General features: G+C 37.1%; 1 protein-coding gene across 1 annotated transcript in view; it reads right to left on the reverse strand.

The window, feature by feature from the left end:
- LOC126355582 (glutamate receptor ionotropic, NMDA 2B) overlaps nt 1-25,106 on the reverse strand; it is a 1,429,141-nt gene that overhangs the window by 21,413 nt on the left and 1,382,622 nt on the right. The window contains exon 18 of the mRNA XM_050005946.1: nt 6,935-7,039. Coding sequence (XP_049861903.1) covers nt 6,935-7,039 — 105 coding nt within the window. The remainder of the gene's footprint in view (nt 1-6,934; nt 7,040-25,106) is intronic.

The following is a 25,106-nucleotide window of genomic DNA, read 5'->3' on the forward strand; positions in this document are numbered from 1 at the left end:
ATTTTTGAAAATGCAGAAAACAAAGCTATTGGTCTATAGTTCCCCAAATCATATTTGTTACCCTTTTTAGAAAATGGTTTTATTTTTGAAACTTTTAATCTTTGTGGGAACGCCCCTTCTGTTAATGATATGTTTATGATATGTGAGAGTGGTTCTGCTATGACACTAGCACATTTAATTATGTCTGAACCTGGTACCTCATCAATTCCAGAGGACATTTGATTCTTCATTGTTTTTATTGTCTTAAGAACTTCCAATTTATTTGTGGGACATAGTAATTTTGAATTACCACTTTGCTCTCTTTGAACTGTGTTACTACTTTTACTAGCAAAATTTTTACTCAGATTGACGAGTGTTTATGAAATGGTCATTTATGTAATTTGCTAGAGTACTTTTTCTGAGTAACACACCATGATCATCTTTTAATACAATGTCATCTTGCTTTTTAACACTTTTTTTTTTTTTACTATTTTATTTTCGACTTGTTTGCTGTCCCTATGATTACTTTGTCATTGTGCATTGTATTGGCTGTTTTAATTACTTTCTTAACATATTCTGCAAAATGTTCATCTTGGTTGTCTTTTCTCAGTTGACTGAGAAGTTTTAGCTTTTGACTGGATACTCTGATAGCAGATGTTATCCACTGGTTGCTGTTTCTTGGCATGACATTAATTCTTGTCAGCTTTTTGGAAAACACATTTCAAATATGGATATGAAAGTGTTATAAAATGCATTGAATGATTCATCAGTTGATGATTTTGAGTACACATCTTCCCATGTCTCTTTTGCTAATGATTGAATAGAAATATTAACCTTTTCTGGGTAGAAGTGCCTTTTATATTCCCACTTGCATTTAACCACCTCAGGTACAGAAGAATTTGTGTATGTTACTTGTGTGTTGTGGTCTGAAAGACCTAAGTTTGCGTTTTGTGCCCCAGTAACATCATTTTCGAGATTTGTAAAGATTTTATCTAATAGGGATGAAGATGACTCTGTTATTCTAGTGGGGTCTGTGAAGAGTGGTTGATTGTGAAAGCTGTTTAGGATACTCAAAAGCTGTCTTTTTCTTCATATTCAATTAACAGGTTGATGTTAAAATTCACACGTAGTAATAAGTTCACTTCATTGTTAAACAAAATGTTTAGCACTGCTTCCAAATTTTTAAAAAATATGTTTTTTTCACCTGATGTTGACCTGTATATTAATATGACAGATTTTTATACTTCTCCTCAGATTTTAGCTCTATGGCACATGATTCAAAATGTTTCTCGATATTTAGATGGTATGTTTCATATCTAACTTTATACTGCAGCCCAGCACTAGTGTATATGCATACTCCACCACTTTTACAAACAATGCAGCAATAACGAGATGCTAATTCAAAATTGCTTATATTTATAAGACTTAATTCACTGGCCTTGCACCACCGTTCTGATAGACCAGTATCTACAAAGTAGTTTATGGCGACTTATAATTCTAACACTTTTTTTCTTGAGACACTGAATGTTTTGACTCATTGTATTGAAAGTTTTGCAAGTGTTTGTTATTTTGTCAATACCTGGTAAATTGCTGCTTTGTTGCTGATTTTTGACAAACTTTTCAGGCTGATTTGTCAGAATCTCTTCCTTTTCTTCTCTTGGTGCCATAAAAAATCATCACTAAGTGAAGCAGCTGTACCTAGCCTTTGGCTCCTCCTCAGGCAGTGTTGATCAGCTGCTACTGTTGTTGGAAGTTCAGTGGCTACTGCCGTTGATGCTGTCGGTGGCGTGCTTTCTCATACAGTGATTGTGTTTGCTTTTTTTACTGACACTGTTTCTGCTGGAGGTGGGGCTGCTGTTGTAACTGATGTTGGTTTTCCCTCAGCTACTGATGGTTCTTCTGTTGTTGATGCAGGTTTAGTTGTTATTGCTGCTTCTTCTGTTGTTGTTGTTGTTGTTGATGATGATGTTGCCAGTGGTGGTGGTGTTGTGGGTGGTACTGCTGCTGCTGTCATTTGTGTTGTACTTGCTGCCACTGGCTTTGGTGATTTTACTGACACTGCTGTTTGTGTTGCAGATATTTTCAGGTGCCTCTTGATTTTTTCCAGTAATTTCTGGATCACAATTTCCCTCCTTAGACTGTTGAAGTGAAGGCCATGTGATGTGGGAAACCTGCGCCCAATGTCGCTAATATCAATAACATCAACATTTTTCAATGGCTTGCTTATATCAGAAAGAAGGTCATTGGTAGGTCTGATCTCCTTATTTACACAAGATCAATGTGTCAAATCATAGCTGTGGGGAATGGTCACAAAGAGAACGTTTGTGTGCAACATATGAACCAGTTGTTTCCTTAATTCTGAGCAAGCTGTGGACGTTTCATTTCTGTATATATCGTTTGAGCCACCAAACAGAGCTATAAAGTGGCCTGAAGATAACTCCATAATTTCTGAGAGGGGTACTCCTGGTTTCACAAAGCTCATGGCTTTCACAACTGCTGTCTCATTAACACATGAGGTGATTCCGTGTCCGTGGCTATTGGCTAGAATATAAAGTTTCATCAAGCAATCACGAATTTTTTGCTGCAGCAGAGGTACATGTTGTCATAGTTTGGGAGTCTTCAGGGATGCAGAAATGGCTGGTTTAGGTATCTGAGTGTTTGCAGTAGCATTTTATGATGAAGAGTCATCACTTACTCTATTTTGGATGTTATATTGGTTTTTTAAAGGAATTGAAGAATCTGGTAACTCTCTACTGTTACTGGTATCACATTTCCACTCTGATATTGTGTTTTCAGCTGTTTTTTGTGACAGACCGTTCATACGGTAAATTGAGCTCTCTTTCACATACAATGCATTTGACGCCATTTTTGCCACCTCTCTTATAGTTTTAACACACACTGTAACTTGTTTTAGCATTTATACAAGTTCTTATATCTGAGTGAAATTTAGCATACAATTTTCTTGTGTTCTGTTGCGTGCCTTAGTTACAGTCAAGTTTTAAAACCTTTATCTCCTCCAATAAGACAGAGTTAGGAACCAGGTTTTAAATTGTAGGACATTTGCAGGGACAGATGTGGACTCTGACGACAATCTATTTGTTATGAACTTTAGATTAATTATGGAGTTATTTTCAGGCAAATTTATAGCTCTGTTTAGTAGCTCAAACAATATATACGGAAATGAGACATCCACAGTTTGCTCAGAACTAAGGAAATAACTGGTTCATATGTCGCACACAAACATTCTGTTACCCAAGGATTTCTACTAGCTCTCGTCTTTTACCAACCTGGTCCTCTGCTGTCTTCACTATTTCATCCCTCAAAGCTACCCATTCTTCTTCTCCTGTATTTCTTTCCCCCATTCCTGTCAATTGTTCCCTAATGCTCTCCCTGAAACTCTCTACAACCTCAGGTTCTGTCAGTTTATCCAGGTCACATCTTCTTAAATTCCTACCTTTTTGCAGTTTCTTCAGTTTTAATCTACAGCTCATAACCAACAGATTGTGATCGGAGTCCACATCTGTCCCTGGAAATGTCTAAAAATTTAAAACCTGGTTTCTAAATCTCTGCCTTACCATTATATAATCTATCTGGTATAAGTAAAGAAAAGTGGATAAAAGCAAGAGAAGAAGAAACAATTCATTTGAGAAGAATGACACATGTAAGTTGGTGAATCCAAAGGAGGCAATAGGGAAAGAGATCTTGAGAAGTAAATGGATTTTTAAAGTAAAGCTAGGCTGCTTGTCAGAGATTTTGAACAAGAAAAGAATATATGTTATCAGGAATTATTCATCCCAGTAGAGATATCTGTTCACTAAGACTGTTATTAACTCAGGCAGCAGAGAATAGTTTTCATATGAGAGTGTCTGATGTGAAAACAGCCTTTCTCTATGGGAAACTGGATGAAGAAATTTTAATAAGGATAGAAGGTGCTGGGAAGATTTGTGTTTTGAAGGTAGCTCTGTGTGGACTTAAACAAGCTCCATCCAGATGGAATAAAATTTTTATAGATTTCCTAAAAATAGGACTAATGCACTCAAAATCACATCAGTGCACATTTAAAGATGTAACTAAAGGTATGTATATGGCTAATCATAAGACAATACTTGGACAAAATTGAGAAATGTTGAAGAAATGTAAGAAGAATTTTGAAATGTCTTGTAAGAAAATCCATATATTTACTTAGGGACACAAATACTGTAGATACAAGATGATGGAATATTTCTACACCAAGAACGGTATGTGAAGAAAGTACTAGAAAATTTCAGTATGATTGACTGCAAGGCCAAGGAGGCTCCATTACTCCCAGAGGGGAAGTCAGACGAAGAAAATCAAGAAAATGAAAACATTAAATTTCCTTATAGTGAAGCCAAAGGAAGTTTCCTTTATTTGCCATTTAAACCAGACAAGATCCTGGATTCACAGTCATTTCGGAGAGCCGCTTCACAGAAGACCCATAGAGAAAATATTACCAGAATATCAAAAGGCTCTGAGATACCTACCAGATATAAAGAATTATTGTCTTTTTCATAAAAAGAAAGACTATGAAGAAGATGACACTATTCATTTCAATGTCTACTGTGATGTCAATCATTCACAAGACTAAAGAAACAAGAGGTATACGACTGTATATATTCTTGTTTCTAATGGTGATCCAAGAAATGAAGTGTGGTAGTTACTTCATCAACTAAAGCAGGCTACATTTCAGTAGTAAAATATGTGAAAGAAATAAAACATATCAAGAACCTACCGCCAGAGCTATTCAGAAGAGAAGTGAAGACCATACTTCATGTAGACAATCAAGGTGCCATCTAGATGATCAAATCAGGACAGGCAGTTAGATGAAGCAAACACATAGACATGAATTTCCACTATGTTAATGAACCATACAGAGAAAATTGGTTTTAGATGAAGTGTTATAGTACAGAAAAACAGTTGTTAGGTATACTTACCAAAGCTCTGCAAAGATCAAAGTCTGAGAAAATTAGAAATGCTGCTATAAAACAATTACTGTAACTTCCTTTTAGAAATATTTAAACGAATAACAGTTTTATGTGTGAATAACTAAAAACTGTAAAAGTCTATAAAATATGGGAAAGGCAACCACTTACCTATAGAGGGTCACTGCATGGCACACAGAAATATGTCATAGAAACCAGGAGGAGATTTTGAACTCTTGCTCTTTTTCTAGTAAAATTAAACACACTCATAACACAATCACAAGGACAACCAAACTTACACAACTGAGATAGCAGCAAGACTGGTTACTGAAATTAATTACTGAAAGTAGTTGCCTCGGTAGATGAAGGTGGGAAGGGGATAGGGAAAGATGCATGAGGCAAGAAGGGGTAGCAGGTCAGTGTGAGGCAGGTCCTTCATCAGATAGCGATGGCAACAAGACAAAAAGGATAGACCATATAAGGAATACAGACAGCGAAAGGGTGAGGAAAGAAGAGAAATATGGTGATAAAGAGGCAGATGAGGGGGGGGGGGGGGGGGAGAAACTAAAGGAGAGATATGGAAAAAAAGAGGGAAGAGGGGGGATAGCGAGAGAGAGAGACAGACAGAGAGAGAGAGAGAGAGAGAGAGAGAGAGAGAGAGAGAGAGAGAGAGAGACTGCTTGGGGAGGGGGTGAAGGAGGAAGAGTGCTGTAAGAAAGCACTGGTGGTACACTGCAAGTGTGGGGAAAGACTGGTGTGGGCTGAAGAGAGAAGGGAAAAGTTGGGGGGGGGGGGGGCAATGTACATGAGTTAGCAGAGGTTTAGGCTGGGGGCAGGGGGAGGGGAAGGGTCTCTCCAGAACTCCAGCATGTGCTACACTTTCACACCCCGCTGACCTATGGCCTAAGCCTTCACTAACTTGTTTTCACTGTAAAACCTTACTTTTTCCCTTCTCTCTTCTGTCCACACTAGTCCTTCCCCACCCATATAGTGTACTGCCTTCTCCCATGACTCTTTCATCTGTGGCACCCATCTCTCTCTCTCTCTCTCTCTCTCTCTCTCTCTCTCTCTCTCTCTCTCTCTCTCTCTCTCTCCCCTTTTTTCCACCCTTCTCCCTTATTCTCTCTCCTCTGTGTCTCACTCTTCATCATCACCTTCCTCTCCTTTTCTCCTCTCTCTCTCTCTCTCTCCCCCCTCATCCATCTGTCTGTCTGTCTGTCCATTTTATGGTCTGCCCTCTGACTTGCTTTTGTCTTATTGTGCAGTTGCTGAGTCGTCTGGCAAAAGACCTGCTATCTCCTCCTTGCCTCATGGATTCTTCCCTATCCCCTCCCCACCTTCATCTATGCAGGCAACTGCTTTCAATAATTGATATTCAATAATCAATCTTGATGCTACAATGGCCACATACATTTGGGTGTCTGTTTGGTTGTGTGTGTGAATGTGTGTACTCTTACTATAAAAAAAAGGCAAGAGCTCAAATGTTAGTTTTAACTATTTTCTGTTATGTATTTCTGTGTGCCACAAACCAGTCCTCTGTAAGGAAGTAGTTGCCGTTCCTTTATTTGATGTATTGTTTCAGCCAAGAATTTTCATTATTGCTATAAAAAATGTAACATATATGATTAAAATTTAGGGAAAGAAACACTGTATTTCAAGGGGGCAAAGCTGAATGAGTTAAGCAGTTTGTAAAATGCAATGTTTGCTGCATGGTGTTTTAAAGGCTGGCAACATGAGTAATGTGAGAGTGCATGTTATCTGGGGGTACATGTACTGTTTGTATCTGTATGTTGTTGGTCTCTGGATACGTTAAATAAAGTAGCTTATGTAGCGCAATCAATGTGTGCTTTTAAATTTATTTTCATAATACAATGAATCACATAAAAATAAAAATATACAACATTGGAAAAGAAGAAAAATAATTATATCTAAGTTTAAGAGAGAAAACTGTGAAGTAATAGTAAGAAATTGTGATGCACATAATTTTTACTGATGGATAAAACAGTGAAGTATACCTGAACAACTGGTTACTGCCATCAAAGCGACCAGAATACTCTGTGGAAGTAATATGATTTCTTGTCATGTCTCGGTGTTTCAGGACATCAGTACTGTCCATAATTCTGCAACATATGTAAATTGAAATTATATTATCTCAAGTATTATTTAAGATATAATTACCATATCTTTGTGTACAGAATACATTTGTTTTATGTACTTTCTGTTTTGATCTTTATATGCATTCTTCACATATTAAGTGTAAAAATATCCTTGTGTATAAGTTGTCCAGTCACATTTCAACATCTGAGGTGATAATGTTAGTGACCTGAAGCAATAATGCATAGTAAAGTAAGAAGTAAATACCTAGATAAAGTAATAAATAAATAAATATTTATTTGTAAAAATTATTGACTCAAGCTATACTTAACAATTATAAACATGCAGTGCTGCTGTTGCTGTGGCTCTTTCATGCACATTCGATAGCTTAACTAACACACAAAATTAACATGATGTTTTGAATGGAAATATTGCAATTGTGCTTCATAGGAAGCAGTGTGCTAAAAGGGGTACACAATTGATAAGCTTGCCTTATTTTTTAAAAACATTATTAAATATGCCATCAAACAGATTCATGCATAGCACTGAGTTTATATACACTATCCCTGACTCAAGAGAAACCACACATTTTTTGTTTCATGGATGGAGTTGTCACTAACATCTTCTGTAGGATTAACATGACTGACAATTTTTATTGCATGTTTTTGTAGGATGCACAGTTACTAACATATGCAGAGAAATTCTTAATTGATTTAAAAATATGATAAACACACAGAAAAAATTTTCAGACATGCTTATAAACCTGGGAAGAAAAGTTCTGTCATAAAAATGCAAATTATTAAAGATAACCTTTTTTGTTGGGATAAAAACGTTTAAGAATCTATTTCTACACATCACATACATTATTTTTACATTCATGTGAGTAAAATTTAATGTGTTATTCATAAAAATTTCTCATTTAGGTATTAGAGAAGTGACATTATAAGATAGTAGTTTCACAAAGACTTCTATTTACAGGTATAACATATATGTGCTTCACTGGATGTCATTAATACTGAAAGTGTGTCTTGTAAAACTCATAAATTATTTATGTATTACAACTAAAGCAAATATGAACTTGCTGATAAAAAGGCCATTCCAGTACAGCCACACACACAGTTTTTACACAGCAGGAACAGAAGCATACTTGCAGCCAATTATAGCCCTCAGCCCTGCATTTAATTTCTGATCAAGGTGAATTGTTTATAAATAACAAGCTTGTAATAAAGTTACAGAAATAGAGTTTACTGTTTTAATTAACATTTATTATATTCTGAACTATGAGGAATGACTGAAAATTATTAATAACATAATGATTTCATGTAGGCCTTCTTTGGTACGAGCCAAAGTGTAGGGTCTCTCTAGAAAGTTTGGTGAATGGGGTGACATGTAAATAGCAATCCATGTTAATTATACGCACTTGTACAGACAGAGAGTGAGAGAGAGATAGAGGGGTGGGGGTGGAGAGAGAGAGAGAGAGAGAGAGAGAGAGAGAGAGAATATGTTGAAAAATGCCACATAACATTGCAGGCATAGTCTGAAACAGATTTGTCTGCTGTGGACAGTCAAACATAATGTTTGTGAAAAGTCACATCAAGTTTTGTTACAGGCTGTGAAAAACAGTGATGTAGGTGTGTACGATGTTGGTGCAAGGCTATGAAACAAAAGACTTAACATGGAAGTGTGTTTGATTGGTTAAATTGCTTTTCTGTTTGAAAAGGAACTGCCAGCTAACATGATAACAAACACCACTGAGACAGAGTGACAAATGATTGCGCAAAATTACTACAATCCATGAGAGCGATATCACAGGAGCTGAGGATCAGATTGTTGACTTCAATATTCACATGGCTAGGATACACGGAAAATCATTTTCTGATTTACAGCAAGCAAACTGAAGGAAAAGCAGAAAACAGCATGGATAATAAGAACTGGAGAATTCACTGTTGCATGTCACCAGGCTTCATATTTTCTCTTACTAGAAACTGTCACGAAACAGATTTCTGCATCAGATTTGATTGACATGCAAATACAAGGGGTATCAATGTTTCAAGCATTTCCATAAGAAACTTTCATTAATATTTTCCATCTGCTGTATAAATATTGGTAAATTGCTGTGTGGTTAATAGATATTAGTTTGAAGATCACCAAAGGTGTTATGCTTGTACCTATATTTTATAATACCATTCACCAAAATTTTTAGATTCCCCTCATAGATATTACTTTACATCTGTAAACAGAGATATATATGTTAGCCTATATAATTTAAATTGGAGGAACATATGTTATAAGAAATGTGTGATAGAACTGAATAAAAACACTAGAATCTCTATTTCTACAGCATTAAGTAGAAAGCACTTAATATCTGGAGCCTAATGTTATATGTTTACAGTGTGTGATTCTATTTTTTATTATGCAAGCAAGCAATATCATTAAAAATGAAACTACCAGGAAACATTCAAAGTTTTAACTCTACATTTTTTTTTCAGAATATCAAGGATGTCATTCCTCATTGTTATTTATATGAGAGGCTTGATACAAGTATGAACAGTCCCTTTGATGTTCTTTAGATTTGCATAATTTATTATTAACATTGGATGCCGCATTCGATTATGAACAATAATTTGCAAGATTTCCAGTGTGTGTGTGTGTGTGTGTGTGTGTGTGTGTGTGTGTGTGTGTGTGTGTGTGTGTGTGTGTGGGTGGGTGTGTGGGTGTGGGTGTGTGTATGTAGCAAGATCTAGGACTAAAGCTAACAGCAAAGCAAGCTTGGAAAAGGACAGTTGAAGTAAGTAGTGTAGGTGTTTTATTTCTCATCAATTCTCACCATTTAACAGTTGTTTCAGCTACAAAATATTTTTGAACAGCTTTGTGAATTTTTTATTTCAGTAAAAACTATATCAAACAAATTATGGTAGTTATTACTGAAAAATTTATGACCACACTTTTATGATTTATAAACAGTTTTTAAACTAAAGTTAGGGAATGGAAAACTGAATCAGATGGGGAAAACATGTGGAATTTGGTTTGCAAATGGCAACAAGAATGTACATTTCTAGTTGCATGCTTATCTTTGATTTTGAACATTTAATCATTATCAAGTATGGTGCTTATTTTAATGTCCAGGTGTCCTGCCCCTCATGAAACTTCACTTTTCAAATAATTGCTTTTGTTTTATAAATGGATTATAGTTTTATTGTTAGTGTAAGTTACCAAACACACTCAGCATTCTTTAAATGAATTTCAAGATTTACAGAAATTTCTAATCTGATTGTAATGGAGCGTAATGATTTTCAAGATGTGTCCAGATTGTATTCCTAATAGGTACTTTTGCATAGACCAGAGGCTTCTACTAAATGTCATATTTTTGATAAAAAAAGGACGGAAAGGCTGTATACTTATATATATTCTGGGATTTAGTGAACTAACATTTGTGGACGTTCTGAAGATGAATACCAGAGATTACAACATTTAAATATTTCAAAAAGATAATACATTTATAACATTGTATTTCTAGTTACTTCATAAAGGGAAAGGAAATACAGGAAATAAAAAAGATGGAAAGAAAGATAATTCACCACAAACAATGGATTGGAAGAAACATAAGGTGCAAAAAAGGTGTCAGAGACAACTTTTTCTGCAAGGTTTCAGGCAACTTTTTCCTTGCAGTAGCTTATCTTATTTTCATCAGATTTAAATGCCATTGAAAGGCTTAAATGGTAGATTGTCTTTTTAATTCAATATCACTAAACCATGCCACATTACCCCTTCTGTGGTACCTGGTGAGTAGACGCCATTTTATCTTTCATACAGCATTTTCAATTAAATTTGTTAATGCCTGACCTAAATAAAATCAAAGACAAATTTGACACATAAAGTTCATCCTAAAAAGTTTTGGTGTACAGCTTAGATCCTGAATATCTAATATTTTAAAAAAATATGTCAAGTTATTATCATTAACAAATGGAAATTTTCAAGTGGTCTGAAACGTAATTCAAATAACCTTCTGTTTAATGTTTTATAGTAATGGTAATGTACCAACACAAACATTTATGAATCACCTTTCCCACTTTATAATAACATTAACAGTTATCTTAAGTTTTTAATGGTGCTTTGCAGAAGTGTTTAGATTAATAATGAATTTTTGTTTAATGAATGAAAAAATTAGTCTGTAAAAGATTTTGTTATATTGCCAAGTACTCTGATGCTACAGATCATAAAACTTCACTACGGAACTAAGATCTGTAGTGTAATAACAGAATCATTGTCCACAACATTCAATTGTTATTTTCTAGCTATGACAGCAGCCAAAGGGGCTTTAAGGAATCCAGTGTAGATACATTAGGCTCATTTCATCATATGCACCATCAACAGACTGTAGTTTCAAATATGAATCCTCTAAAGAAATTACAAATGTTATAAGATTATTAACATACAGTAAATCCATTTACTACAATGAGGTTTCCAAATGAATTTTATAACATAGACAGGACCCTTTTCTCCATTAAGCAATCTTTGTAATTAGTTAAGTACTTGGAATATATTTTCTGACAGACTTAAACATGCAGTAACAATATCCATCTGAAAAAGGAACAAGCAAATACCATCCTATTATAGAATCATTAATGTCTTTCCAGATTTTTAGTTTTTTTTAAAAAAAGGGAACTTGTTAGTTAGCTCATATTTCAGCTGAATAAAGACTTCTCTACAGAGGAAACTGTACTGCACCTCTTTGGTGAAATCTTGGGAGAACTAAACAGGAAAAAACATCCTGTTAGTGTCCTTTGTGTCCTGAATTGGGTAGATGAGTATGTAAATCATAAAAATTATATTTGGGAAACCAAAATTTTGTGGCATTAATAGCTTCCCTCTAGGAAAGATTGTGTGTTCCTTTTAAAACAAAAAGGATTTTTTGGGGGGGGAATTGTGGTTTTTTAAAATCATAACATACATAATATAACTCATTTGAGTCACATATAGGAGACATGCCAAAGCTGTGGTAAAATTTCACTACAGACATAGAACAGCTGATGTTAACAAACAGCATAATAATAATATACTGGCATAAGCTGTCACCAGCACACAAGGTTGCAAAGAGGTTGTGAAAAGATTGATAGTAGGTGCAAGCAACAAGCCTATCAGGAGAGAGGCCAAGGACAAACCCGCAAGAAACACCCTGCCAACACCCTCTCCACCACCAGCATTTAGATCGCCACTGTGGACTGATGGCCCAGGATGTGCCAGTCTGTCATCCAGTGAGTCACTGAGACATCAGTCCCAGCCCACTCACTTGCAGTCACAGACAGTCACAGGCAGCGCATAGCAACCAGAATACAGTACATAGCGGACTTGTACGTCACCAGCAGTGATGCTAGTGTGGTCTATTACGGACAGCTTGTACCACAACACCTGGACTGTCTTGGGTTAAGTAATATTCTATTCTTGTGAATAAAGAGCCCAGTTAATATATGCTTGCAGTTTGTATTATAGAAAGAGGATACCGGCAACCAACATCCTCTCCTTGCCTCCCATGGTACAAGTCTACAGCGACTACGAGACAATGCAAAAAAAAAAAAAAAAAAAAAAAAGAGAGAGAGAGAGAGAGAGAGAGAGAGAGAGAGAGAGAAGTAGGCAATGAGTGAAATTTGGTGCAAATTTTGCTTGCTTCTCTTGTGTTTCAGATTCCAGGGGTGATCATATTTAAGTGTTCGCTAGTTTTTTGTAGTGTTCTTGCATGTATTTGAGGAGAGGGGCGCCACAGAACAGGCATTGCTTCCTGTTTTGGTACAACATATTTGTGTAAACCATGGCTACCCCATCCCCTCCATCCCCTGTTCCTCCACCTCAGGCACATACGACCAATGTGATGGCTCTAATACAAGCTTTTCAGCTTCAGACCTAACAAATTGCTGCTTTGTTGATGACGGTACAACAACTTCTGGCTGCACACACCAAGTCGACCACACAACAACAACAACAACAACAACAACAACCAACTAGCCTAACAAGTGCTGCTGACCAGCATAACACCATTTCGGCAATTTAATGACACTGAAGAGGAATGGCTCAAATACCTGACACAGTTTCAAGCACATTGTGAAGTTCATCGAGTTCAAGGTACTATGAAACCACAATACTTTCTTTTGATTGCAGGGTCCCCAGTGTTCAGGTTAATACAGAAATTATTCCCAACTGTGTCTCCCACAAACTCAGCTACAAAAAGTAATTGCTGCATTAATTCAATATTATGACTAGCAAGTCCAAGTAGCTGCAGCCAGATATCAGTCCTTTTTCTTGCAGGAAAAGCTGGAGGAGACATACCATCAGTGGTACACAGAACTAATGGGCATGACTAGGGAGTGTAAATTTAAGTTTAGTTGTGGTAACTTTTATAGTAACCTAATGATTAGGGATGCAATTACATTCAATGTCCCATATAGTAGTATATGGGAACAAATCTTAAAGTACTCTGATCCATTACTTCCCCAAGTGTTGCAAAACTTAAGAGCAGTATGATTTGGGAGTCACAGCAGCCGGTAAGTTTGACCAGGCCCTGATTGTTGGGTCACGTTGCTCCTTGCTTGTGACTGCCCCAAGCAGCCACAACAACGAGCATGTACACAACCACATAGACAGGTAAACAGGCCTGTGAACGTAGTGAGGTCTTGCCCTAGATGTTCTGCTCACCATAAAAGACAAAATTGCCTTTCACATAATGCAAAGTGTTACACATGCAGAAAAAAGGCTATGTTCGAGCACTTTGTTGACAATGGCACAAAAACACCAATTTTGCCTGCTCTCAGGAAAATTAGTCTGTAAAAGATTTTGTTATATTGCCAAGTACTCTGATGCTACAGATCATAAAACTTCACTACGGAACTAAGATCTGTAGTGTAATAACAGAATCATTGTCCACAACATTCAATTGTTATTTTCTAGCTGGACACTGCGTTTTCTAAACCTACAATGGATTCTGCCAAAAGTAAAATTAAGGTTGTGCCCCATTCTAATCCTAATGCTGTACAATGATGTTCTAACAAACTATTTGTCTCATAATGAATTGCTGGTCATTGTGTGAACATTCAGTTAGACATGGGTGCCTTAGTAACCTTGCTAAATCAGGCCACATATGAACAATTAGGCAAACCACAACTTTCTAAATCTAGAAAGCATCTCACTGCTTGTAATTACAGTGCTTGGACAGTGTAGGTTGCTAGCCATGTACAAATATCACACTCGGACAGTGAATTTTACTGTGTTGAGATCAAGAGAGAGTGAGAACATTATAAGTTTAGATGCCTTTGATTTGTTTGGCCTTAGCATCCACAACAATATTCTTTCCATATCGGTTTGTGATCCCAAAGGCAGTATCACTAGCTTGCTTAAAGAATTTACTGAACTATTTTCAGAAGGAATGTGAAAAGCTAATAACTTTGTAGTGCATATTACACTGAAAGAAAATGCACAGCCTAAGTCTTTTTGGGCCCAACCTGTTCCAATTGTTTTACGAGGCAGAGTAGCTGGAGAATTGAAAGAATTGCAACATAATGGTGTAATTGCTCCCATTCAAGCTAGTCAATTGGCTAGTCCTCTTGTATTGTTGTCTAAGTTTTCTGGTCACATTCGCATTTATGTGGACTTCAAGTCTACAGTCAACCCACAGGCACACTTATCCATTACCTCGCCCTGAGGAACTCATGGACAGGCTTGGTGCTGGATGTTACTTTTCTAAGATAGATTTGCGAAATGCCTACTTGAAAATTCCATTGGATGAAAAATCACAGAAATTGTTTGTTATAAATAAACACATAGGACTATTCAAGTATTTGCGTTTGCCCTACAGCAGTGTTTCTGCATTCGCCATTTGTCAACATTACTTGGAACAGCCGACTGCAAAAGTGCAATTTTGTTCAAACTATCTTTATGATATTGGCATCTCACGTTCTACACCAGAGGAACATATTGCCAATTTGCGTATCCCCCCTCCCCCCCCACCCTCGATTGTTGTCAGATGCATGAGTCAAGTGTCAGCTCGAAAAGTGTGACTTTTTTCAAACTGAACTATGGTCCTTTGGACATGCAATAAACAGTCAGGATGTGCACCCCCTCCAATCTCACATACTTGCAATCCGTGGCCTGCTTGTTACTCGCAATGTATCTGAACTGCAGTCAGTACTAGGCAAGTTGACATACCATATTCATTTCGTTCTGAATGATTCACAGATTACAGCCCCATTACAATTCTTACATCACAGCAAGTTGCCTTTTGTGTGGACTAAAGAATGTCAAGATGCATTTCAGAAACTCAAAAATGCTTTGCTTGGTGCATTTTGAAACTGCCAAGCCAGCAGATTTGCAAGTTGATGCTTCTTCTGATGGAAACAGCACTGGGCTTTCACACAGAATATGTGCACAAGACAGACCTATTGCTTTTGCCTCAATGATGTTAACTCAAATTCAGTGGAACATTTCACAAATTGAAAAACAAGTTCTCACTATTGTGTAGGGTATGACAAAATTCCATCACTATTTGTATGGTTGCATGTTCTATTTAGCGACAGACCACAAGCCTTTGCTGTCCTTGTTTCATCCATCAAAGCCACTTCCTACATGCACTGCCCAAAAATTGCAATGTTGGGCTTTGTTGGTTGCATTCCCAGTATCAGACGGGAGATGGACCGTCACTGGAGGAACTTCTACATGGCCGCCGCCATCGGATGCTGCTGCACTTGCTGCACCCACTGCAGCATCCAATGCCATTAATGGTCCTCAAATGTCACTTTGCAATGTATGATCTTGCTCTTTTCAGGGTTTATGGAAACAGCAGGCACTGGGAAAGATGCTTGATCCAGAAATGCATTGGCTCTTTTATGTATTTGATTTTCTTCCCCGAGATTCACTGACTCAAGGCACTATGTGGTCTTTGCAGCCACCTGCTGGTGCCACCAGGGCACCCCAGGAAGAGCACATGGATGATGTGCCCTTGTCCCCACTTGCTGACCCCATGGACCTGGACCCACCATAGCCATCATTGTCATCATCCCACCACATGCCCTCAGGTCTGGATGTATGTCCTGGCAGCAGTTTTCTGGAGGAAAACTCTATTTTGTACAAGCCTCTTCATCTCTGAATAGCTACTGCAACTTACATCCTTCTGAATCTGCTTGCTGTATTCATCTCTTAATCTCCCTCTATGATTTTTATCTCCTCCCCCTCCTCCCACCTCTTTGCCTCCAATACTAAGTTGGTGATTCCTTTATGTCTCAGAACATGTCCTATCAAGCTATCCCTTCTTCTAGTCAGGTTGTGCCACAAATTTCTTTTCTCCCCCTTTCTATTCAGTACCCTCTCATTAGTTATGTGGTCTACCCATTAACACATAACTACCACAGCTCATCAAACCATTGAAAATGTAACCAGGTCTAGGCGCCAGCTCTGACATCAAATCTAATGCAACTTTTCACACCAGCTCCATTCACCAAATCTAACGCAGTAATCCCATCAGTTCAAGTTTAACATAGCACAACTGATCATATCTTGTTTTACATTTTTGTATGTGCAGAAAGCCTTGGATCACTACCATAAGTACAACAATTAATCTGTTGACAACATTTGTTTATTTGTCACAACTTTGCAGAAACCAGAACACACCAGATTGTCCTCCAACCGCACTTCACATGCACTCAAGGCTTTGGACAAGATGTATAATTACACCTTGTCCAAAGCCTTGAGCATGTGCAGAGTGTGGTTGGAGGACTATCTGGTGTGTTCTGGTGCCTGTAAAGTTGTGACAAATAAACAAGTGTTATCAACAGATTGATTGGTGTACATCTGGTAGTGACCCAAGACTTTCTGCAACAACGTTATCACCTCCAAAAATGTAAAACATGGTACGATCAGCTTTACTATGTGAAACCTGAATTGATGGGATTGCTATGTTAGATTTGGTGAATGGAGCTGGTTCGAGACGTTACATTAGATTTGATGTTGGAGCTGGGCTTCTGGATCTGGTTACGTTTTAAATGGTTTGATGAGCTTGGATAGTTACATTTTAAATTAGTTGGTGATTTCCATAAGAATATGTTGTCCTGGCTTGCAAAGATACATAATGTTAAGCTTTTCCAAAATTAATCCCAAAATTCATTTCAAAGTGATAATGACTTATTCTAACTACATTACTTTGCCTGATTAAGAACATACATTAATTGATCTGTGACAGAGTTTAACATTTTCATTACAACTATTTCACACTGTTGCACTAAGTGACCTTATTCACTAACTGACCTTATACACTACATACATTTTAGTGTGTATTGCATACTACAAAACCTGCTGTATCTCGTACTCCACATGACCCAATACAGCCTGTTTCGTTACACCATCTAGTCTCCAGCATTCTTCTACAGAACCACATTTCAAATCCTTCCAGTCTCTTTTTCTCTAAACTTTTTACTGTCTGTAGTTCATTTCAATACATTGCTATACTCCATACAAACAATTTCAGCAACAACTTTCTAACACTTAAATCTATATTTGATGTTATCAAATTTCTCTTCTTCAGAAATGCTTTTCTTGCCATAGCCACTCTGTGTTTTATATCATTTCCACTTTAGGCATCATCAGTTATTTTACTGCCCAAACAGCAAAACTCATGTACTACTTTAAGTGTCTCATTTCCTAATCTAATTCCCTCAGGATCACCTGATTTAATTTGACCACATTGTGTTATCCTTGTCTTTCTTCTGTTGTTGTGCACCATATCTCCCCCTTTAAAGACACTGCCCATTCCACTTAGTTGGTTTCCGAGTCCTTTGCTGTCTCTGACAGAATTATAATGTCATTGCCAAACCTCAGAGTTTTTATTTGTTTTCCCTGAACTTTAAGTTTTTCTCCAAATTGTTCTTTGGTTTCCTTTACTGATTTATCAATGTACAGACTGAATAACATCAAGGATAGGCTACAACCCTGTCTCACTCTCTTGTCAATCACTAAATCCTTTATGTACCATTTGACTTTTATATCTGACATCTGGTTTTTGTACAAGTTGTGAATGAAATTTCTCCCCCCTCTGTTTTACCAGTGGTACCTTCAGAATTGCAAAGTGAGTATTCCAGTCAACATTGTCAAAAGCGTTTTTTGAAGTCTACAAATCCTATAACCATAGGCTTGTCTTTCTTTAACCTATCTTCTAAGTTAGGCCTTAGGGTCAGTATTGCTTCACATGTTCCTACATTTCTCCAAAATCCAGACTGATGTTTCCTGAGGTCAGTTTCTACAGTTACTTCAATCTTCTGTAAAGAATTTGTGACAATATTTTGCAACAATGACTTATTAAACTGATAGTTAAGTAATTTTCACATATATCAGCATCTGCTTTCTTTGGAAATGGAATTACCACATTCTTCCTGAAGTCTGAGGCTATTCTGCCTGCCTTATGTATCTTACTCACTAGATGGAAAAGTTTTGTCTTTGCTAGCTTGCCCAAAAGTATCAGCAGGTCTGACAGAATGTCATCTACTCCCAGAGCCTCCTTCCAACTTCGGTCTTTCAGTGCTCTGTCAAATTCTTCTCCCAGTATCATATCTCCCATCTCTTCTTCATCTACACCCTCTTCCATTTCTATAATAATACCTGCAAGTTCAACTCCCTTATGTAGTACCTCTATATACTCCCACCTTTCAGCTTCCCCTTCTTCGATTAAGACTGGTTTTTCATCGGAGCTCTTTTCTCCAAAGGCCTCTTTAATTATCCTTTATGCAGATCTATCTTCTATTTAGTCGGATATGCTTCCAAAGCCTTACACTCTAGTCATTCCAGCTTAGCCATTCTGCACTTCAAGTGAATCTCATTTTCTAGACATTTGTATTCCCTTTCACCTACTTAATATGCTACATTTTTATATTTTCTCCTTTCATCAGTTACAATCAATATCTCCTGTGTTACCAAAGGATTTCTACTACACCTTGTCTTTTTATCTATTTAATCCTCAGCTGACTTCGCTATTTCATCTCTCAAAGCTACACATTCATCTTGTGCTGTAATTCTTTCGCCTGCTGTATACAATTGTTGCCCAATGCTCTCTCTGAAACTCCCAACAACCTCTGGTTGTTTCAACTTACTCAGGTCCCATCTCCTTAACTTCCTACATTTTTCAGTGTCTTCAGTTTTAATCTACTGTTCATGACCTATAAACTATGATCAGAGTCCACACTAGCCCCTGGAAATGTCTTACAATTTAAAATCTGGTTTCAAAATCTCTGTCTTACCATAATATAACCAATCTCAAATCTTCTGGTCTCCAGGTCTCTTCCATGTATAGAACCATGCTTCATGTTTCTTAAATCAAGTGTTAATGATGATTAAATATATTCTGTGAAAAATTCTACCAGGTGCCTTTCTCTTCCATTCATGTCCTCCAGCCCATATTTATGCATAATTTTTCCTTCTCTTCCTTTTCCTACATCAAATTACAGTGCCCCATCACAATGAAATTTTCATATCCTGTAACTATATGAACAATTTGTTTTATCTCATCATATATTGCTTCAATCTCATCACCATCTGCACAACTAGTTGCCAAATAAACGTGTACGACTGTGGTGGGAGTGGGCTTCATGTCTATCTTGGCTATGATAATGCATTCACTATGCTGTTCATAGTAGCTTATGCACATCCCTATTTTCCTATGCATTATTAAACCTACTCCTGCATTATCCCTATTTGATTTTGTATTTTATAAACCTGTATTCACCTGACCAGAAGTCCTATTCCTGCTATCTCCGAACTTCACTAATTCCTGCTGTATATGAGGGACATTTCATAAACAATGGACACCACTTTTTTTTACTTACGCATTTCTTTTTCAATATCTCTTTACAGTCCTTCAATATAGACTCCCTGCTTCTCTGTGACTGAATCCCAGCTTATTGGAAGCTCTATTATTCCATCCAAGTCAAAGTCTGGCAGATTCATGTCCAGGCTGTAGGGAGGATGTGGCAACACTTACCATCTGTATTCATGCAGCTTTTGAGCTACTACATCACCGATATGCTGGCGAGCATTGTTGTGGAGAATGAGTGGCCCAGCCTGGAGTAACTGAGGTTGGGTTTGGTGCATTGTTCTGTGCAGTTTTGCATGAAGTTACAATAATACACTGCTGTGATACTTGTTCCACAGGCATTCTATATGTCATTAGGATTCCTTGGTGATCATAAACAAAATTCATCATTTGCTTGAACTTTGTTCGACAGCATCAAAATTTTTTAGTATGTGGAAAAATTGGAGCTCTCCATTCATTGAACTGGGATTTCAGCTCCAGTTTAAAGTCTCTAATCCATGTTTCATATAAATAGTGACAATTCAACACAAGAATCCTTGACCTTCATGGTTGAATCATTGTTTGAGCAAGGGCACAATGTCCAGGTGTTCCTGCTTCTCTTCAGCAATCAAATGATGTGGGACCCATCTCACAGTTATTTTTTTCTTCTTAAAATCATTTTTCAGTATATGCAACACTGACACTAGGGGAATTCCTGTGGCTTCAGAGAGTTCCTCACAATTCATGCTGTGATCTTCTTTAACAGCATGCGCCACAAGTTTCACACTTCATTCATCTGTTGATGCTTTTGGACTTTTGAGTCTTGGATTAATGTCTATGCTCATATGACCACAATGGAAACAATTAACCTAATGTGAAACTGCAGTACAGTCCATTTTAAACTCACCACAAATGTCACTTAATGCACTGTGAATTTCTGTTGGGTTTTTGCAATCTAAAGTTTTGATCTTGATGTATGATCTCTGGTCTTCAATGATTACAGTACCTGAGACCACTGCAGGATCCTTGTGCTTCTTCTTCAAACTCCCATAACATCTGACATAATTTTCAAAATTGTTACATCAGACAGTCCAGTTGCACATTATTTATGAAATTTCCCTTGTATAACTTCAGTCAATCCACTTCCCTTTTTAAATTTTCTAACCTATTTGCATGATTAAGGGATGTAACATTACACCCTTTCATCTATAGAACATCAATTTTGTTTTTACTGATGATGGCATCTTCTTGAGTAGTTCCTGCCCAGAGATGTGAAAGGAGGACTATTTTACCTCTGGAATATTTTACGCAAGAGGATGCCATCATCATTTAACCATACCATAGAGCTGCATGCCCTCAACAAAAATCATGGCTGTAGTTTTGCCTTGCTTTCAGCCATTTGCAGTACCAACACAGCAAGGTCACTTTGGCTGACATTACAAGACCAGATCAGTCAATCATACAGACAGTTGCTTCTGCAACTGCTGAAATGGCTGCTGCTGCTCTTCAGGAACTATATGTTTGTCTGGCCTCTCAACAAATACCCCACCAATTTGGTTGCGCCAACAGTACAGCTATCTGTATCACTGAAGCACGCAAACCACCTCACCAACAGCAAGATCCATGGTTCATGGACAATGATCTCATATTATGTGCATGGTTAAAATCATTCTCCTCAAATAATTTTTGTCTGCAGTGCAGGAAGATTATAATTTCATAAATGTAAATAGAGGAAACAATTAGGATTTGCAGTTTCCAAAATAGTGGGCAACAAGATCCTGTTTGCTGTGCAGTGCACATGTATCTGATAATATTCTTCTGTGGGTTCAGTATTCGAGATACACTATTTGAACATCTCCAGAAAATTATACAATACCTAGTGACAAGTCAGTAGACTTCACTAGTATTTGCACTGCAAATACCAAACTGCCTAGTTTATTTGATAGGAAGTCAATATGTGTATCCCACCTTAAGTTCTCCACATTTAGTCCCAGGAATTTGACTGTGTCAACTTCTTGCATAAGTTGATTGTTATGTTGTGTTTTAAGTTCCACACATTTCAAATGTTTGGCTTTGAAATGTACCACATGGGTTTTTTCAGTGTTCAATTTCAACCCATTTAACTGCAGTGAATTTTGTAGGATATCCAATGTGCTTATGGTGGAGCTTAATATTGTTTCTGCATCGTCATCTTCAGTTAAAACAGAAATATCATCTTTAAATAGAATTGATGGGGAATTTACATTTGTGGGTAAGTCATTTACATAGAAAAGAAATAAGATTGGACTCAAAATGGCACCTTGAGGCTCATCTTGTGATATTGTACTCCATTTAGAATAATAATTCACTATATTTGAAGCGATACAAAAAATATAAGTATGCCATAAGAAAAAAACTGAGTTCATGCGGGGGAACATAAAATATGATGTCTGCCAAATATTGTCCTGTGTTCATTTGTTTCCATGACTGTTCATGTGTTCTTTATATATCATGTTTCATAACGCCCATCATGAAGAAGTGGCTTCAAGGATGTGCAACAAGTGCAATTATACATTAACTAGTAGAGGTAGCAATTGCATGCTAGTTCTCTATGGCAAATTAACAAACAATTATGGTTAGTGCTAATCTGCTTTCAGTGACACTTATTGAAATTAACTTTTAGATTACTTTATTGCTGTACACATTATTAGAAAAACAGCTCATTAAAAATGCACCACTCTTACATTTCTTACGTTATTGAGCTGTTTTTTTTCATCCATGAGATTAAGTGTTCATGTGATTTTTCATAATTCTCTGACTGTTGTCCATATACTGCGTCAAAACTTGCCTAAAACAAACATTAGTGTTAAGTAGAATTTACATCCTAAGTTTGAACATTCAGACGAATTACAGAAGTGGTGAATAAGGTACTCTTGTAATATAACTTTTAATATGCGTGGATTTCCAATTTCCTGTCTTATATCTGCTGGGCCCTTGCTAAAGCCTTTAGTACCTGTATATAAAACTGCTTTGTGAACCTTAAATGATGATGCATAGCCTGTGCAAAAATTACTTTTACTCCTAGCTCTGTGATTGTGGTGATCCTAAATTCACTCTTATTGTTAAACAAGAACATTATCAAGGAATAATTGTATTGACATGTAACTGTAATAATTACTAGTCTTGGAAGAGACTTTTGCAGAGTATTTGGTTGTCAGCTTTACAAAATATTCTTACTGCCTGCATCTGTAGAATAAATATCTTTTCACAGAAGATTATACTGTAGAACAATACTGAGTTTAAGTATGCAAAGTATGCTAATCCATCTGGCTGTAGTTCAATGCAATGAGAGAAATTTCTAAAAGCGAAGCATGCAAAATAGGACTTTGTAGTCAATTTATTCACATGCTGGTGCCAATTCAGTTTCTTAGCCATCTGGATGCCAAGGAATTTCATCAAATGCAGAGTTTTGTTTTGTGTGTGCACAGTGATGTCTGTTGCTAGTACCTATAAGTAATTTTTATTTGTTTGGAATTGCACAGTATAAATCTCCATAAGATGGCAAATTAAACAGTGAACCAATTATAAGTGTTGTCTGTCGTTTGTGTAGCATTAGGATACTCACAGTTTGGATTTCAGGAGAGCCAATCTACTGGGACAGTTATTTGTATAGTCACTGAACACAGAATAAGTGATAAATGATAAAATATGATCATTTGGGATCTTCTGTGACTTATCAAAGAAACTTGGCTGTGTCAGTCATAATATTCTACAGAGAAGTTAAGTTTTTTTGGAGTATGTAGTTCAGCTATTGCCTACTTTAGTTACTATTTCAGAAACATAATGCAGAAAGTTACCCTAGGCTGCCTAAATAATACAAAGAGGGATGTCACATCAACTGCATGGGGAGAAAGCACAATGGGAGTTCCACAGAGCTTGATTACTGGCTCTCTGCTGTCCTTCCTTTATGTTAATGTTTATTTGAATCAAGAGGGAGGATCAGTCCTGTTTGCCGATGATACAAGCATTGTACCAACAACAAAAACAGTAAATGTGAACGTCACTGACTGATTGCTTACAAGTAGAACTAGCTTAAAAAAAAAAATAAAAAATAAAAAAGCAGCTCATTCAGTTTTGCGCTGCCAAAAGCAACATACCTCTTATTAACCTAGTACATCACAAGAAATAATTAACAAAGTAGAAAGTTCTAAGTTCTTTATTTTTGAGTCATTGGTCTTTTGACTGGTTTGATGCAGCCCATCAACCTCTCTTGTGCCAAATGCTCAGAATAGCACTTGCAACTTACATCCTCAAAGTCAAGTGGTTCAAATGGCTCTGAGCACTATGGGACTTAATGTCTGAGGTCATCAGTCCCCTAGACTTAGAACTACTTAAACCTAACTAACCTAAGGACATCACACACATCCATGCCCGAGGCAGGATTCGAACCTACGACCATAGCGGTCGCGCGGTTCCAGACTGAAGCGCCTAGAACCACTTGGCCACTTCGTCCGGCTGTCCCTCCTTCTTTTCAGTGTTTTACATATCTTCCTTTCTTCACTAATTCTGTAGAGAACCTTGTCATTCCTTATCTTATCAGTTCACCTAATTTTCAACAGCCTCCAATAGCACCAAATCTCTAGCACTCAAACTCTCTTCCCTTCTGGATTTCCCACAATCCATGATTCACTTCCATAGAATTCTGTGCTCCAAATGTGCATTCTCAGAAGTTTCTCCTTTAATTAAAGCCAATGTTTGATAACAGCAGCCCATCTTTGGTCAGGAATGCACTCTTTGCCTGTGCTATTCTGCTTTTTATGTCCTTTGCTTCATCCATCATATGTTATTTTGGTCCCAAGGTAGCAGTATTTCCTCTTTGTCTATTTCACAGCCCTCAAGTTTGATTTTAAGCTTATCACTAAATGTGTTTCTGTTATTCCTTTTATTTAAGTCTTTCTTTGGTTTTCTGTCAATTCATATTCACACTCATTAGACCGTTCATTCCATTCAGCATATCCCCTAATTCCTCTTCACTCCTACTAAGGAATGCAATGTTGTCAGCTACATTATTATTGAAAAGTTGCTTTTCTGTTGCCTCATTCATTTCACCAAAATTATAACATTCAAATAATGTGCCATGGCCCACTCCATATTGTCCTACTCAGTGGCAAAGTGTAGTGTTCTCTGACAAGTCTTGCTTTGACTTATCACAAAATGAAAGCAAAGTGTGTGCTAGACACTACCTAGCTCAACACAATCAAGCAGACTAAATTGTTGAGTGATGTAGTGGACAAATG

The sequence above is a fragment of the Schistocerca gregaria genome, chromosome 3, assembly GCF_023897955.1.
Source record: "Schistocerca gregaria isolate iqSchGreg1 chromosome 3, iqSchGreg1.2, whole genome shotgun sequence".
In the NCBI taxonomy this organism is placed as follows: Eukaryota; Metazoa; Arthropoda; class Insecta; order Orthoptera; family Acrididae; genus Schistocerca; species Schistocerca gregaria.